At 44.0% G+C, this 14266-nt stretch overlaps 1 protein-coding gene across 1 annotated transcript; it reads left to right on the top strand.

Annotated features, from left to right (window-relative positions):
* Positions 1–620: 620 nt before the first annotated feature.
* Positions 621–4460, top strand: UTP23 (UTP23 small subunit processome component; the record flags this gene model as incomplete). Its single annotated transcript, XM_081996937.1, is given in 4 exon segments — positions 621–808; positions 2725–2756; positions 2759–2898; positions 3769–4460. Coding segments are annotated over 4 exon segments (747 nt in total). The 3' UTR covers positions 4156–4460.
* Positions 4461–14266: the final 9806 nt, after the last annotated feature.

Here is a 14266-nt window from a genome sequence, read left to right as displayed (position 1 = left end):
TGTGTCATGAAAAAAAAGTAGTATTAAAATGTAGAATATATGCTTTTCAACTTCAATTAATTTTGAACTTTGTGCATACGGAGCTTAAGTTGATGCATCTAATACAGGCAAACCATAAAGGCTGTCATTGAGTAAGCCTTCCTAAAGAAAGTATGCGGACGGATGATTAAACTACACCGACGGTGAAACCTCTGGGACACTAGTTGTAATTTAGTCATTATACCGAGTTAGGAAAAAAAATACCTTGCGTACATCTGCCCTTAGCTGATGTCAGGCGCTCGCGCAGCACCACAGAACACCGCGTAATGAACTGGTTTTCAGGTAACCGGTGTGAAGTACTAGCGGGGCGCGCGGGACCCCCTGCAGGCCTCACGCACGGCGGGCAGGCAGCGCGGCCACCTTCCCCGCCACGCCCCGGCGGCACCGCACGCCCCCAGCCCGGCCGACGGGGCGGGAGGCAGCCAGGCCCCGGCCGCTGCCCGCAGGCAGAGCGCAGCCACAGGTCCCGCCGCGCTTACGGCCATGCCAGCCGGCGTGCGCCCGCGCCCCACCGCCCTCAGGCCTCGGGGGGGCGGGGGCGCCGTTAGGCCCCGCCCCGCGCAGCTTCCGGGGGCGCCGCCATGAAGGTGACGCGGCAGAAGCACGCCAAGAAGAACATGGGCTTCTACAAGCACAACTTCCAGTTCCGCGAGCCCTTCCAGGTGCTGCTGGACGGCACCTTCTGCCAGGCCGCGCTCCGCAACAAGATCCAGATCCGGGAGCAGCTGCCCGGATACCTCGACGGCGCCACGCAGCTCTGCACCACCCGGTATGGCGGGGGGGGGGGGGGGGGCGGGGGGCGCGCAGCCCTAATGCGCATGCCCGGCGGGGCTGGAGACCACGGCGCGCTTTCTGCGCAGCGCGCATGCGCGCGGGCCGGGTGTGGCGCCCGCGGTCCCTGAGCCCCTCCTCAGCCAACGCCGGCGGTGGGGCGGGTGCTGTGGGGCTCTGGGCTCGCGTGGTTGTGGAGCCGAGTGTGGGCGCTGTGGTGAGGAGGTAACGCTGCGGGCTGCAGTTAGCTTGCAGAGGGCTATCAGCTTCTTCCGGTTCCAGCTGCCTTTCCGAAGATGGCAGAAACTCCTGGGGGATGAGGTGGGGCGAAGGGTGGGCCCAGTGTGGGAAGGACGCGTGGTTGGGCCTCTTCCCACTCTCGGCCTGGTGCGAACAGCAGGGGCAAGCTCAGATCTCGTGGGCAGGGAGGGAGTTACCGCTTGTCCGGAGTTTCCACCTGCCGGTCACAGATCGTTTCCAGGGAAGCCGTTCTCAAGGGAGAGCAAGGATGCGCGAGGCAAAGGCGTGGAAGTAAGGCGTGCACACGACGTATCTGCGTTGCCTTGCAGTTGCCTTTAAGTTGCTTTTGTTCTTGATTTTGTACATTGCGTATGATAAAATCCCCCTCATTTGGATTTCTGCTATGACGCAGTAGCCAACTGCCCATCATGGAGGCAAGTACTGAAAATATCAGGAAGATGTATACCCTAGGCTACAAAAATTAAACAGTGAGCCATCTTGCAAAGCGTACAGAACTGGCCCGTACTTTAAACAGTCGAAAATATCAAGTTATGACATCAGCTGTGAAAGGTTGGGAATCACTTTGGTCCAAACTGTGTTGCAGTCGTCTAAATGTCACTCCTTGCTTTATTCTTTCAGCAATATCGGTTGGTCTTCTTGACCTGTTTTCACTTAGAGCAGCTGAATGGACTCTTTTTTTTCTGCTGTCAGAATGCTAATTTGGTGAGGCAGCACCTCAGTGGCATGACCAGAGTTTCCCTGAGGAAATGAGCTGCCTTGCTCTGAGAGTCTTTGCAAAATGAACAGGCTCAAGTCTCCACAAAGACTGTCCTCAAAGGCTGAACTTCCTTCTCTGGAAAGAAAAATAGTTTTATTTAATATCTTGCAGTTATTTTGGAGATAAGCGTAAAGTAAATAGAAGTTCCAAGGAGATTTTTGGCCTGCTTACTTCTTCTGATTAATCACCGTGCTGCCATATCCTTGAAGCTGTATTTCAAGGCCACACAGTCCTACCACTGCCCACATTTAATAGCAAGACTCAGTGGCCAAAGTCAGGTTTCATCTCCTGTTCATTTCTGAGTATCCAAGCTAGCATCGTCATAGACTGCTACGCTGTCCTGTGTGAACGTCTGCTCTGAGTGCTGCTAAGAGGAGGATTTTAGATTTGCATTTCATTGTCTAGTTGGAACATCGTGGAGCCATAAACGTCTAGATTTTTAATCATATGGATCATCTTTTTTTCTTCTTTTGCTTGAGTTGGTTGGATTCTGATAGCAAGTTTGAAGCATTGTGATGGATGCTAATGTAGAATTTAACTTGCATGCAGCGATTAGTCAGTTTGTGCTAATTCAAGAAATTTTATTTGTTAAGTAGTAGTTCATATGCTAGGTGATATCCAAACATGAATGTAAGGATGTAGCATCGTCACTGAAACAAAATATTTTCATTTAATGTACCTTAATGTTGTCACTGGTTAATCTTGTTTGGAACCGAGGAAGTCTTGCTGACATCTTCAGATGAGCTACTGCCTGCAGATTACTGGCTGCCATTTACAAACCACAGAGCCTAAATGCGCGTTGCTCATTCCTAGTTAACTCATGTTAACCTTTTGCTGTTGTAAAAAGTGTGTAGTTATTTTCTCATTTAGAAACCACTGTTGCTTTTGGGTTTCAGATGTGTTCTGAAAGAACTGGAATCACTGGGAAAGCACTGTATGGAGCAAAATTAATTGCCCAAAGATTTCAAGTTCGAAACTGTTCTCACCACAAGGATCCTGTGAGTGGTTCGGCCTGTTTACTTTCCATGATTGAAGAAGGCAACCCTCATCACTTCTTTATCGCTACACAGGTAAATGTTCATGGGAAACATAACTCCATTTCATTTAAAGTGATCATTTGATACCTAGGGATAAAGAAGCCTACAATAACCTTGATTATGAGATTTTTAAATGGCTTGTGGGGATTAATATTGTAAAGCCTTAGGCAGTCTTTGCTAATTATGAAGTAGGGAATCTTCTGTCTTACTTGAACAAAGAGGTACTTTTACCCTGGAAAAATATTGCTTAGTTAGCAGAAAGTGTAGAAAACCTATTGACTACCTATTGACGTATGAGAAAACAACTGATGAATGATAATTTGCATATTGCTTATGTGTGCATCCCCTGCCCTGAACTGTTTTGCACAGCCATCTGAAAAGTGAAATTAAGTGTTAAATGACCATATAACTTCTGTTTTAAGAACTTTTGGAGGTTTTATCTAAAGAATAAAGTTAGGACTTGTGTACAAATAAGAAAGGCAGGTTTTTTTCTTCAGTCTGTTATTGGGACTGTATGTGTAAATTATATACACCGTGTATAAAAGGGTAAAATTTTAATTGTAAAATTAAAATTGTAAAATTTACAGTAAAATTCTGTATACTTACATAAGATACAAGGAGTTTAAAGTGACTTGTTACAAAAGAAATTATCTTACTTCTTGTGGTGTACTACCTATCAATGAACTGGGACTTTTTCTTCAAAAAATGCATGTATGTTTACATGAGGAGAGAAATTGAAATTTAAATTGCTCTGAAAGGCACTGGCATGTATATCTGCTAGATTAATTTTCTCATCTTTTTCATAATGTAATTCATCTTAATCGCTTTGTATTAAAGGTAGGTGTATTTGAATGCAAATATCGTTTAATCACAAAATATTGACTGAAGTACTTAATTTTACAGGACCAGGATTTAGCAAACAAAGTGAAAAGGAAGGCTGGCGTTCCTCTCCTCTTTATTATTCAGAACACTATGGTGCTAGACAAACCTTCCCCTAAATCTTTGGCATTTGTTCAAAAGTTGCAGACGAATCAGCTTGTTCCAGAGCACCAAAAACAAAGTATTGTGCAACTTAAACAAAAAGAAGGACTAGCAAAGCAGGCAGGTGAAAAGAGAAGAAAACGTAAAAGGGCAGGCGGCCCCAATCCTCTCAGCTGTCTGAAGAAAAAAAAGAAGAAAACACAGGAGGGTCAGGAGCCTTCTGCTGAAAAGAAGAAAAGAAGAAAAAGAAAGCGAAACAGGGTTAAAGCAGAAGCTGTGCAGTCAGTGCAGAAGAATGAAGAAGAATAAACCCATCCGTGAAAAGAATGCAGGACTTGAACATTGTTTGACCTTTGCAAAAAGAAAGATTAATATGCAATCATGTGGAAACAAGTTGTTGATATTAAAGCTTATTTTTATGAAGTGGTACTGCTTATTACTGCATCTCAACATTTGCAGGTTATTGTCCTAGTGATTTATTCTGTTGTTGAGTAATTGGGTTTGTGACAAAACATTTAGGAACGCTTATGTTTCAGTATTCTCTCCGGCATCTTGATTCCTACCAGAGAGTTCATATGATCAGTAGCAATTTTTTATAAATGCTGCTTGGCTTTCACACGGGTTTTGGTGGGATACTGGACTTCTTTCTAGGTTGCTATTCTTACTAAAACTAGTTTTGAGAGCTGTTCTGTTACAGAATGTGGAATTGGCCTAAAAGAGCATAGTATCTTATTTATCTGAATAGTTTGAATACAAAAGTTAACTCTTTTGCAGAGTGAGCGGATTCCCTCTCCAGGCGAAATTACTCTGTAAACTCCATGTGAACTGATACATCTGTTGTTCATGATCTTGATTTATTAAGAAGATCTTGAAGGGCATGTGATTGTGCTGATATTCCTGACGTTATAATGGCACCTCTAGTTTGTCTAGTTTGTTCTTCCCTTTTAAAGAGGAAGACTGCAACTTGACAATGCTGAATGATAGCACTGTGACATATATATGGCATATATGTGGTATAACACCTCATGCCATCACAGTGTAGCACAGCTGTGGAGGAGTCCTGAAATATAGCCAGGTGATGGTGAGAGGACTCAGACCCTGTTGCAATTGTTTCGCTGTTCTGTAAGGTTATGAACAGAATAAAACCAGGTTGGAGGAGGGACCTGCCAAAATTGTTTCAAGTACCTGATTTTCTTTAGTAGCTCTTTCCTGTACCTTGCAGGTTTGGTGGCATTAGGAGGCAGAAGTGAGTGACTGAGATGAGATTGTGCAGGGGTGTGCAGGGGTATGCAGTGTAGTACATGGTACAGCATAGGTGTGCTGTAACAGTGTTCTCAGTCATCTTTTACCACATTTTTAACTTTTCTCTGTGCATTTCCACTAAACCGAGATGTAATTCTTAAAAGCAAAGCTTTCTGTTTCTTCACCTACATGAGTTTAAGCCATGTTTTTTAAACAACCCTTTAACCCATGTATCCTGCATTTGCAAAGTGGTTCTCTCATGTGCCTTACCTGCACAGGTTCTTGGAGTAAGTATTTGGTGTACATGCCTGGAGTACATACACAGCTATAATGTTTGATGCTTTCTGTTGGCTTTTCAAATTATAAGGACATTTGTTTTACGGAGTTTGAGAAACTACCTTGAGTGATGGGAGTTGGCCAGGCTTAGCAGAAACTGCAGGGTTGTTCCCTAGCATCTGCAGAGGTTTCCTCCAGCCAGCACCGGAGAGGTACACTGGAGTGCTCTCTGCATGCAGCACAGTACGCCGCTGCTGTCTGCAGCCGCAGGTTGAACTCCCAACAGAGCTGTTGGGAGTGGACTGTGCCTTTATTGTTCCATGCGAGAGACCGCGTGCGCTGTGGGAACTGACTGCGAGAGATGGAAGTAGCAAGAAAGGGTGTTACCCTCAAGGCAAAAGCATAATTAAAACTTTTAAATAGTCAAGCTCATTGTGGTAATGTTGCTACATTGATTTCTAATAGTGAGTCCTGAGGAGAAATTTAATAACTCCTAGAAATTCCTTAATGCAGCATAATTATTTAATGTGTATCACCTTTCTCAAGCTGTCCCGTTCCCTTCTTCACTTAACTTGAGCACAGGGGCACAGTGCCACGTTAATGTAGTTTTGCTTCCCATTCCCCCTTAAATCTCTCTTGTACTTCTTCCCTCTCCCCAAACCCACACACAGAAACTGCTGCTGTATGTAAAGGATGGAGTAGACAGCAGTTCATCTTCAAAATCTCATTCTGAGTCAAAAGCATATTAAAAATCCAGTAATATTACTACATCAATTTAAAAAAAAAAAAAACCACAACTGAGCAGAATACACACCCTAATTATTTACAATAGTCCCTTTCAGTGCGGTTGAAACGCAAAGCTTAGATATACCTTTTTTGAAGGCTAGAGACAGACAAAAACATAATTACTGCAAGAAAGAGTATTTTAATGGTCCTCTAATGAGTCCCACCTTAAGGAATTTAAAACAATATTTATCTGTGTTTCCTTAGTATTTTGCTAGCACAGACTGAGTCATGATGTTGCCATTGGGAAGACGTGGAACGAAAAGAGAGTGAGCTCTTCAGAGAAAAGCTGTATAATTTGTCTGCAGCTCTCCTCCAGCGAGGTAAATAACTTGCCTTTCAGTTTTGGAAGAGAGCTCCTGCCCAGGCAACGAGCAGAGGCAATCAAACCACGCGGTGTTATACCATTTTGAAACTTGAAAAAAATAAAACAACCCCCCATACCCTAGTTTCCAAGTAAAACAATTCCGCCAGGCCGAAGCTGGCAGGCCATATTTATACCGTGAAATGAGTAAACTCAAGCGCAGCTGTAGCACCGAGCCCAGCCTGGGCACGGCCAGTCCATGCTGCCGGCGTGGCTGCCTGCCAGCGGCCCCGTGCCGGGGCTCCCCGGCTGCGCTGCCTCTGCCTGCCGGGATTTGGTGGAGGTTTAGGTGGCCCAGGCTAGGAACGATTGCCGGGCTCCCTCTAATAATTCAGCAAGGCGAGTTGCTGGTAGCGTCCCTCGGCGCTGTGTAAAACGCTGCTGCGGGAGCACCCGCGGAGCTCAAACTCTGCCGATGCAGGTGTTCAGCTCCACGTTCTGCCCAAAGCCGCGGGGGCCAGTCCCACCCCCTTATCTATCAATAAACGGTCTGGAGATCGGCCGTGTCTCTAGTATAGACAGGGTCCCCAGTGTGACTTTTCTAATAAAGTGTAGGATCGTTTTGCTGCAGTGTGTTGGAGGGACTTGTTCTGGTTTTGAAACTACAGAAAGCCAGCGGTAAATTAAAAGCAGCTTGCATGAAAACTTCTTTGCAACTATTGATTTCCTATTTTCTCGGATGGGATAAATATATACCCCGAATCCTACGTGGTATCTCACTAATACTTTTTTTAAAAAAGAGGTAAATAATGAATATTGTACAGTACAATGTATGCTACATGTATAGAGTAATAGCAGGAGAAAACAATAATGCTTCAGCCAGTCCGCAGGGCATTAATGCTGAGTTCAGGACAGAGTCTCATCCACCAGCAGAAGAAGATACTCACCCAGAGTGCCTGCCAGTTCAATTGGCTGGGTTTGTACGTTGATGTGATCCGGAATTGTCCAATAAATCACTCCCTGAGCATCTGTTAACGATACTAAATAGATGAGTTAATTAGAAGCTTCTGGAACCTGGGATGTTTATGAATCATTAAAGTAAATATGAATATGGCATGACTTGAAGAATAAATACATTCTGGCGGTGAAAGGAAAATAGGATGTCCAGAGCAGTCCCGCTCATTTGTTTTCAGCTGCACTGCCACGGTGTGAATGACTTCTCCATCAGCTTTAGAGTGTTCCTGGAGTTTCTTGAACATGTTCTGTCAGATACAAGATGAAGAACGTCGGAACAATACCATTATTTATACTCATTGCATCTTTCATATAGAAGTTTCATAAGCAGCTGCTGTATATTTCATACCTCTATGTGGGTGTAATATCTCACACAGGGAGCAGCCAGAGATACGGGGAATGAAGAAATAAGAGCCCCAGCAGGTGTTATCATTTACAATTTCAGGGAGAAAGATTGCAGTGTACTGAGAATGACAGAAAGCAAAAGTTTTCGTACCCAGAGAGTCAGGAGCGAGAGAGAGACTGCACCTTATGATTTAGGAATGGCCTAACTAATGCCGGGAGAGGGGGTTGTGATGTATTTCTGGTAATTATTATGTCTGTGCACGCTGAGTCCCAAATTTGTCTCGGAGAGCTCAGCTGCCTGCTCATGGAGGCAGTCATTTTGCAAAAGTTGCTTCGGCTTGTTACAGGCTGGGTTCTCTTGGGGGGACTTTGTTTTCTGATTTCTTCTGCGCCTGAGAGGGAGAGCGTGCAGCTGTGCTCTGTGTATGGATACAGGGAAACAACGGAGCTGGTAACAAGGGTCCAATCAAAAAAAACCCAGAGCCGAGAGCTGGGAGGAAGAAACGAGACAGTAGGTTAGTCACTGGGATTTAAAAGAAACAAAGGAAGAGAGAAAAACATATGTTGGGGTGTTAACTGGAGGAGGGAACTGGTCAGCAGTGAAAGGCGAACCAGAAATGGCTTCGTGGTCGAGGAGAGTAGGGAACAGAACAATAAACCATAAACAAATTTTTAAAAAATCTTTCTAATTCCCTTAAGAAAACTTCATTGCTCTTTCTGACGCAGTTTCTACCTTTTCAAAACAGGGAGCTGGAATGACTAACCTGCTCACAGATCCTGCATTGATAGCCGGAGAGTTCCCGCAGAGCGTAGGTCTCCTGATGTCAAACGCTCCTTGTCTTCATGGTTTTTCAGTACTGCACACTTCGCAGCACTGGCAGGTTTGCAGCCAAATCCTTCTTCTGTAGAGCTCGCCTGATACTGCACATGGCTTGCTGCCCGGCACGCAGATACTACATCCAGGAGCAACCTTATCCATGCCATTATTGATAGGGTAAATCCATGTAATTAATTGCTCCTGAGGGTACTCACAGCAATAGCCTGGGATAGACTGAGGCTCTTCTGGCTGTGGAAATCATGACCCAACACATGGTATGGGTTTTCTTAAGTCTAATCTCCTTCCAGGAACTCAGTAGGGGACCTCAAAGTTTCTTGTTGTAGTCTTGACTTCTAGTTGATCCAGAATGATCTTTCTGCCATGTTCTTTCCTGTGGGGCCAAAGATGCTACTGATTTGACTTTTCAGGGCGGTTACTCTTTCAGAGTGTCTTGGAGAAACACTGAGGAAATTTTTCACTTTGTGAATTGGCATCCATTTTGACAGGCAGGTTTTCAGAAAAAATGGAGAGAGCAGTTTTCTAGAATTCCTGGCTCCTTCTTTCCACCCCTGACCTCTTTGTCAGCTCCCAAGAATACAAGCAGGGCTGTTCTGGGATGGTCCAAAAATCTGTCTAGCCCAGCATCACACTTCCAATAGTGGCTGAAAGTTATTCCTCAGGAATAGGATGAAAATAGACAAAACATTTTTTTGGTACTTCCCCAGATTACTTTCCAACTTTCTGATAATTTGTTAGGGAGTTCCTAACCCAGGAAAAATATTTTGTTTTTAACAGCACACAATGACTTTCTGTTTCACTAATTTCTCCAGTCTTTCCTTGAGACTGCGTAAACTTTAAGCCTCTAATTTTCTGTGGTAAGGAGTTGCACAGCTTGAACTCATCTTATGAAAAATACTTTCACGTGTCTGTTTTGAATGTGCTGCCTACCAGCTAGCCCTTGTAATGGGTGAAGCATTAAACGGTCATTTCTTAGTCACCCTTCCTATGCAGCCACTCGGGACTGCAGAGACCTCTGTGTTATTTCCCCTCATTCATCTCTTTTCCAGACTGAAGTGTCTTCTGCATCGCAAACAACAGCACCTAACAGGAAAGCAGATTTCAACTTATTCAGGCCCACCTGAGAAGACCAGAGTGTCTCTGCTTTCTGCTGGATGTTCTTCAAGGAAGAGCATGGACAAGAGTCTTGTGAGGAAAGACGTAGGGCAGGAACTCTGCATTCAGCTCTTGGTTTACCACCCGCTCCCCAGGTGCCTGAGCTGAATGCCATTGCCCTTGGATGTGTCTTGGCTTCTCACCTGTGGAATGATGGTGTAAATATTTCCCTGAGTTCCCAAGTGCTTCAGAGATTGGGATCTCTAGCATGCACAAGTCAACTGGCTACTGTGCTGACACTGTTGTAAGAGCCCAGTCTTCGCCCAATACACAATGAATCCTAAATAAAACTCAGCCATATGCTAGAACTATTGTTGTAACCTTGTACCCTAAAATTAATATGTAAATGATAATTTGAATAGAATAGAATCATAGGGCAGCCCAGATTGGAAGGCACCTTGAAAGATCATCTGGTCCAACATTTCATGGGAAAAGGAGCCTAGATGAGATTATCTAGCACCCTGTCCAACTGCATCATGAAAACCTCAAGTGCTGGGGACTCCACCGTGTCCCTGGGGAGGTTGTTCCACTGATTGGTTGTTCTTACTATAAAAAATTTCTTTCTAATGTTGATATGAAACCTCTGCCAGTGCAACTTGTTCCTGTTGCCCCTTGTCTTCTCCATGTGACTCCTTGTGAAGAGGGAGTCCTCTGTCCTGGTAGCCACCCTTTAAGTAGTGGAATACAGTGATGAGGTTCCCCTGAGCCTTCTCTTCTCCAGGGAGAAAAGACCTAACTCCTGCAGTCTTCCCTCATAGGACAGGTTCTCCAGACCTTCAATCATCTTTATGGCCTTTATTTGGACTCTCCTTAGTCTGTCCACAACTTCCATGAATTGCAGTGTTCAGAACTGGACATAGTACTCCAGGTGTGGCCTGACAAGCACTGAGTAGAGTGGGATGATAGTGTCTCTACCACTGCTAGTAACCTTCTGCGGGTGCAGCCCAGGGTCCAATTTGACTTCAGTGCTGCAAGGGACATTGCTGACTCTTGGTCAGCTTGTTGTCCACCAGGACCCCAGATCCCTTTCAGCAATGCTGCTCCCCAGCCTCACAGGTCTTAGACTGTACTGGGCTCTTTGGTTATGTCATCCCAGGTACAGGACCTTGCACTTGGTTTTGTTAAACTTCATACAATTCTTGTTAACCTGCTCTTCCAGCTTGTCAAGGTCTCTCTGTAAGATGGTTCTCCTTTTTGATGTGTCCACCGCACCACCTACTTTGGTGTCATCAGCAAACTTGGCAAGGGTGCTTTCAATCCCATCATCCAGATCATTTATGAAGATGTTGAACAGCATGGGACTCTGTATTGATCCCTGGGGGATCCCACTCGTGACAGGCTGCCAGCCTGAGTAAAAACCATTGATCATCACCCACTAAGTGCAGCCTCTTAGCCCATTCCCTACCCATCTCACAGACCACCCACACAATCTGTACTTCGCCAGTTTGTCCAGGAGAAGACTGTGAGAAATGGTGTGTAACATTTTGCTGACATCCAGATGAACAACATCCACTGCTTTCCCATGTCAAGAGAAGGTGTTATTTTTTTGTAGAAAGTATGGCATCATTTGCCATTGGTAAATCTGTGCCGACTTTTCCCAGCCACCTGCTTCATTTGGTGAGCGATGCTTTCTAGGAGGACTGGTTCCATTACTTTCCCAGGGATTGAAGTAAGACAAATGGGCCTGTAGTCTCCTGGGTCCTCTTTTGGGCTTTTCTTGTAGATGAGTATGACAGTTGCCCACTTCCAGTCATCAGGGAACATCCTCTGATCTCCACAACTTTTCAGATACTACAGACAGTGGCCTTGCACTGAGAAGTAACTAGTTTGCCTGCTCTGTTTAGCAATGGCCCTATGTCTTCCCTGTGCTTCTGCTTACTGCAGAACGTGAAGAACCCTTTCTTGTTGCTCTTGACATCTTTGGCCAATTTCCGTTCTAGCCGAGCCTTAGCCTTCCTGACTGCATCTCTGCATGCCCTGGCAACTACCTGTTCTTGTAGTCCTCGATGGCTGTATGGCCACCTTTCCATAGCCAGAATCTTCCCCCAAGTCCTGTGACTGTATTTCTATCCCACTTTTAGACTTCACCTCTCAATATCCACAATGAGTTTTCAGAATGAGACTTGTTGTTTATATTAGATTTTTTTAAATTAATTAACCCAGATATTAAAAAACTATATGAGGTTTCTGCATCATCAGTAGAATTGCAGGATTACAGAATTTCAGTATTTCCTTTTGCATTGTGTAGAAAAGAACTGATTTATTTTTGCCCTAAACAAGAACAATACTGTTGGTGTTAAGCTTGACTCAGAGAGAAATATGCACAAAAAATCCAAGATCGGTGCTATCAGAACCCAGGCAGACCTGCCAAGCTTCCGAGCTGAGGTTAGTAAAATTAAAATGGGGATATGACATTCATACAAATCACTGCTCTGTGCCAATCAGTGGACTTTTTTCCATCTATCCATCTGGCCTTTTGTGATTTCTGAGGGACTTGATTTCTTAATGCTAGTGAGAACTAGAACATTGTTATTACATATGCTTGACCATATCAAAATGGCAGACAATTAGCTTCAGTTATGTAGAATATCTGAAGGATGTTTAATTTATTAGATTTTTAATTGGTCTCTGTGTGTAATGGACTAATAAAAAGTAAGAAAGAAGGCTGTGTAATTAATCTGAAAAAATCTTGTTTCCTCCCCTCATTCCTTCAACTATAGAGATATATTTTTAATTTTTTTCATTGTTATTTATAACTTATTTAATTATCTGCTTTGGAATAATTTTTAGTGGATACTTGCCAGTTTACTAATATTCACTGCCCACAACCTGATGGTGTCACGAACATGCCATCTGTTCACTTGTGCCTTCCAAAAGTCCCTGAAGTAGCTAGCTGACTCAAGCTGCAGGTGGTAGGATTGCTCAAAATACATAATCACCAAGCTTCTAAATAACAAAACTTTTCTTTCATGTATGCTTTTTTTAAAACTACATTTGATTAAGGCATTTTCAGCTATCCTCCTGTTATACACAAACTACCTCCACCACGAACAAAGCTGGTACCATTATGCTGAAGAAGACCAATGCCCTGCTTTCACTATTTTTTTTCCCCTGAAGGTTTTCTCAGCATTTTTTTCCATGATTGGGCCACAACTGTGTGTCCCAATCCCTGAACACATTTCTCTTCATATCTTACTCACCTGCCTACTGGTAAGCATCACTTGTTTGGTATATTTGAGAGTGACATGAAAACCAATTTGGCTGTACCCCTGCATCAGCATCTCTGCGTCAAAGCCAGATACCACCAGCCTTTACATCTCTTTTCCACTCTTCTCCTCTCACACCTCCATCCCCTTGCAGGTTCTCTCCTCTGTGAAAACCACAGAAAAACCTGTGACATTTAGGTGCATAGGTCTTCTGCATGGGCATACGAGGTGTATGGACAGTCAACTGAACTGAGCTGCCACTTCCCAGATGGAGAACACGAGTTTGGGGAGGGCGCTGGATGCATTCATTATGTATAGGTACTTTGGGCCCAGAAAAGACAACCTAACCTAAAAAAGGAATCAGTAACACTAATAGTTACTAGGTTTAAGTATATCTAAGTTACTAAGTTTACTCTAAGTAAAAGCTCAAAACTGGAAATTCTGGTCTGCAGTTGAGAGCAGAAAGAACAGCTGAAAAATGTATAGTATAGTCCTGAAAACTTTTACTCTTCACTAATGCCCTTGGCTTTATGACTGTTCTTATCTGACTGTCTTGCTGGTAAACCTTTCCAGGAACGCGTTTGTGAACAGCATCTCCATGTAGAACACCATGAGAGTTTCCCAGTTATCCCCGGGAAAACGACCCATTATGTCATCTAGAATGAGCTCCTCAATGGTGTTAGGCAACTAACTCACACTGGCATACTTAGGCACGTTAAATGACTTCGTAAAACTCAATCTCGGTTCATCCTTCTGCTGGGTTATGGCTGGGAGAGCGGACCTGAAATCTGGGAACTTTGGCTCAGCCCCCTGCTCGTGCAGGACAGTGCTTGCGACGCGGCTGTTTTGTGGCAGCGGTGCCCTTTCCTTCAATTACTAATGAATTAGTCCCTGTTAAAACATTTTCAAACAAGAAATCTCAGTAGGTTACAAGAATAATGATATAATTCTTTTAAATGGGAAAATAAAACAATATTTTTGGTGGGATAGTGAGTATCTCTACAGGCTTTTACTTAAACTCTGTGAAACAGCCAGTGTTATTTCTGCGACTGAAGATTAATTTCCGTGCCATTATCAAATGTAACCCTTGAGGAATTAATTGCATTTGTATCTCATATCGAAGTCCTATTTATACAATCAAGCAATTCGGAGCAGATAAGCCCCTTCTTGGGAAACCTCTGCCGCTCAACAATATTTGACTTTGCCTCAGACAGGTTGTGGCCCGCCGGGAGCTGAGGAGCTCACTAAAACACCATTTGT

The sequence above is a fragment of the Phaethon aethereus genome, assembly GCF_964289735.1.
Source record: "Phaethon aethereus genome assembly, chromosome: 2".
Lineage (NCBI taxonomy): Eukaryota > Metazoa > Chordata > Aves > Phaethontiformes > Phaethontidae > Phaethon > Phaethon aethereus.
This window is presented reverse-complemented; position numbering and strand designations above follow the sequence as displayed.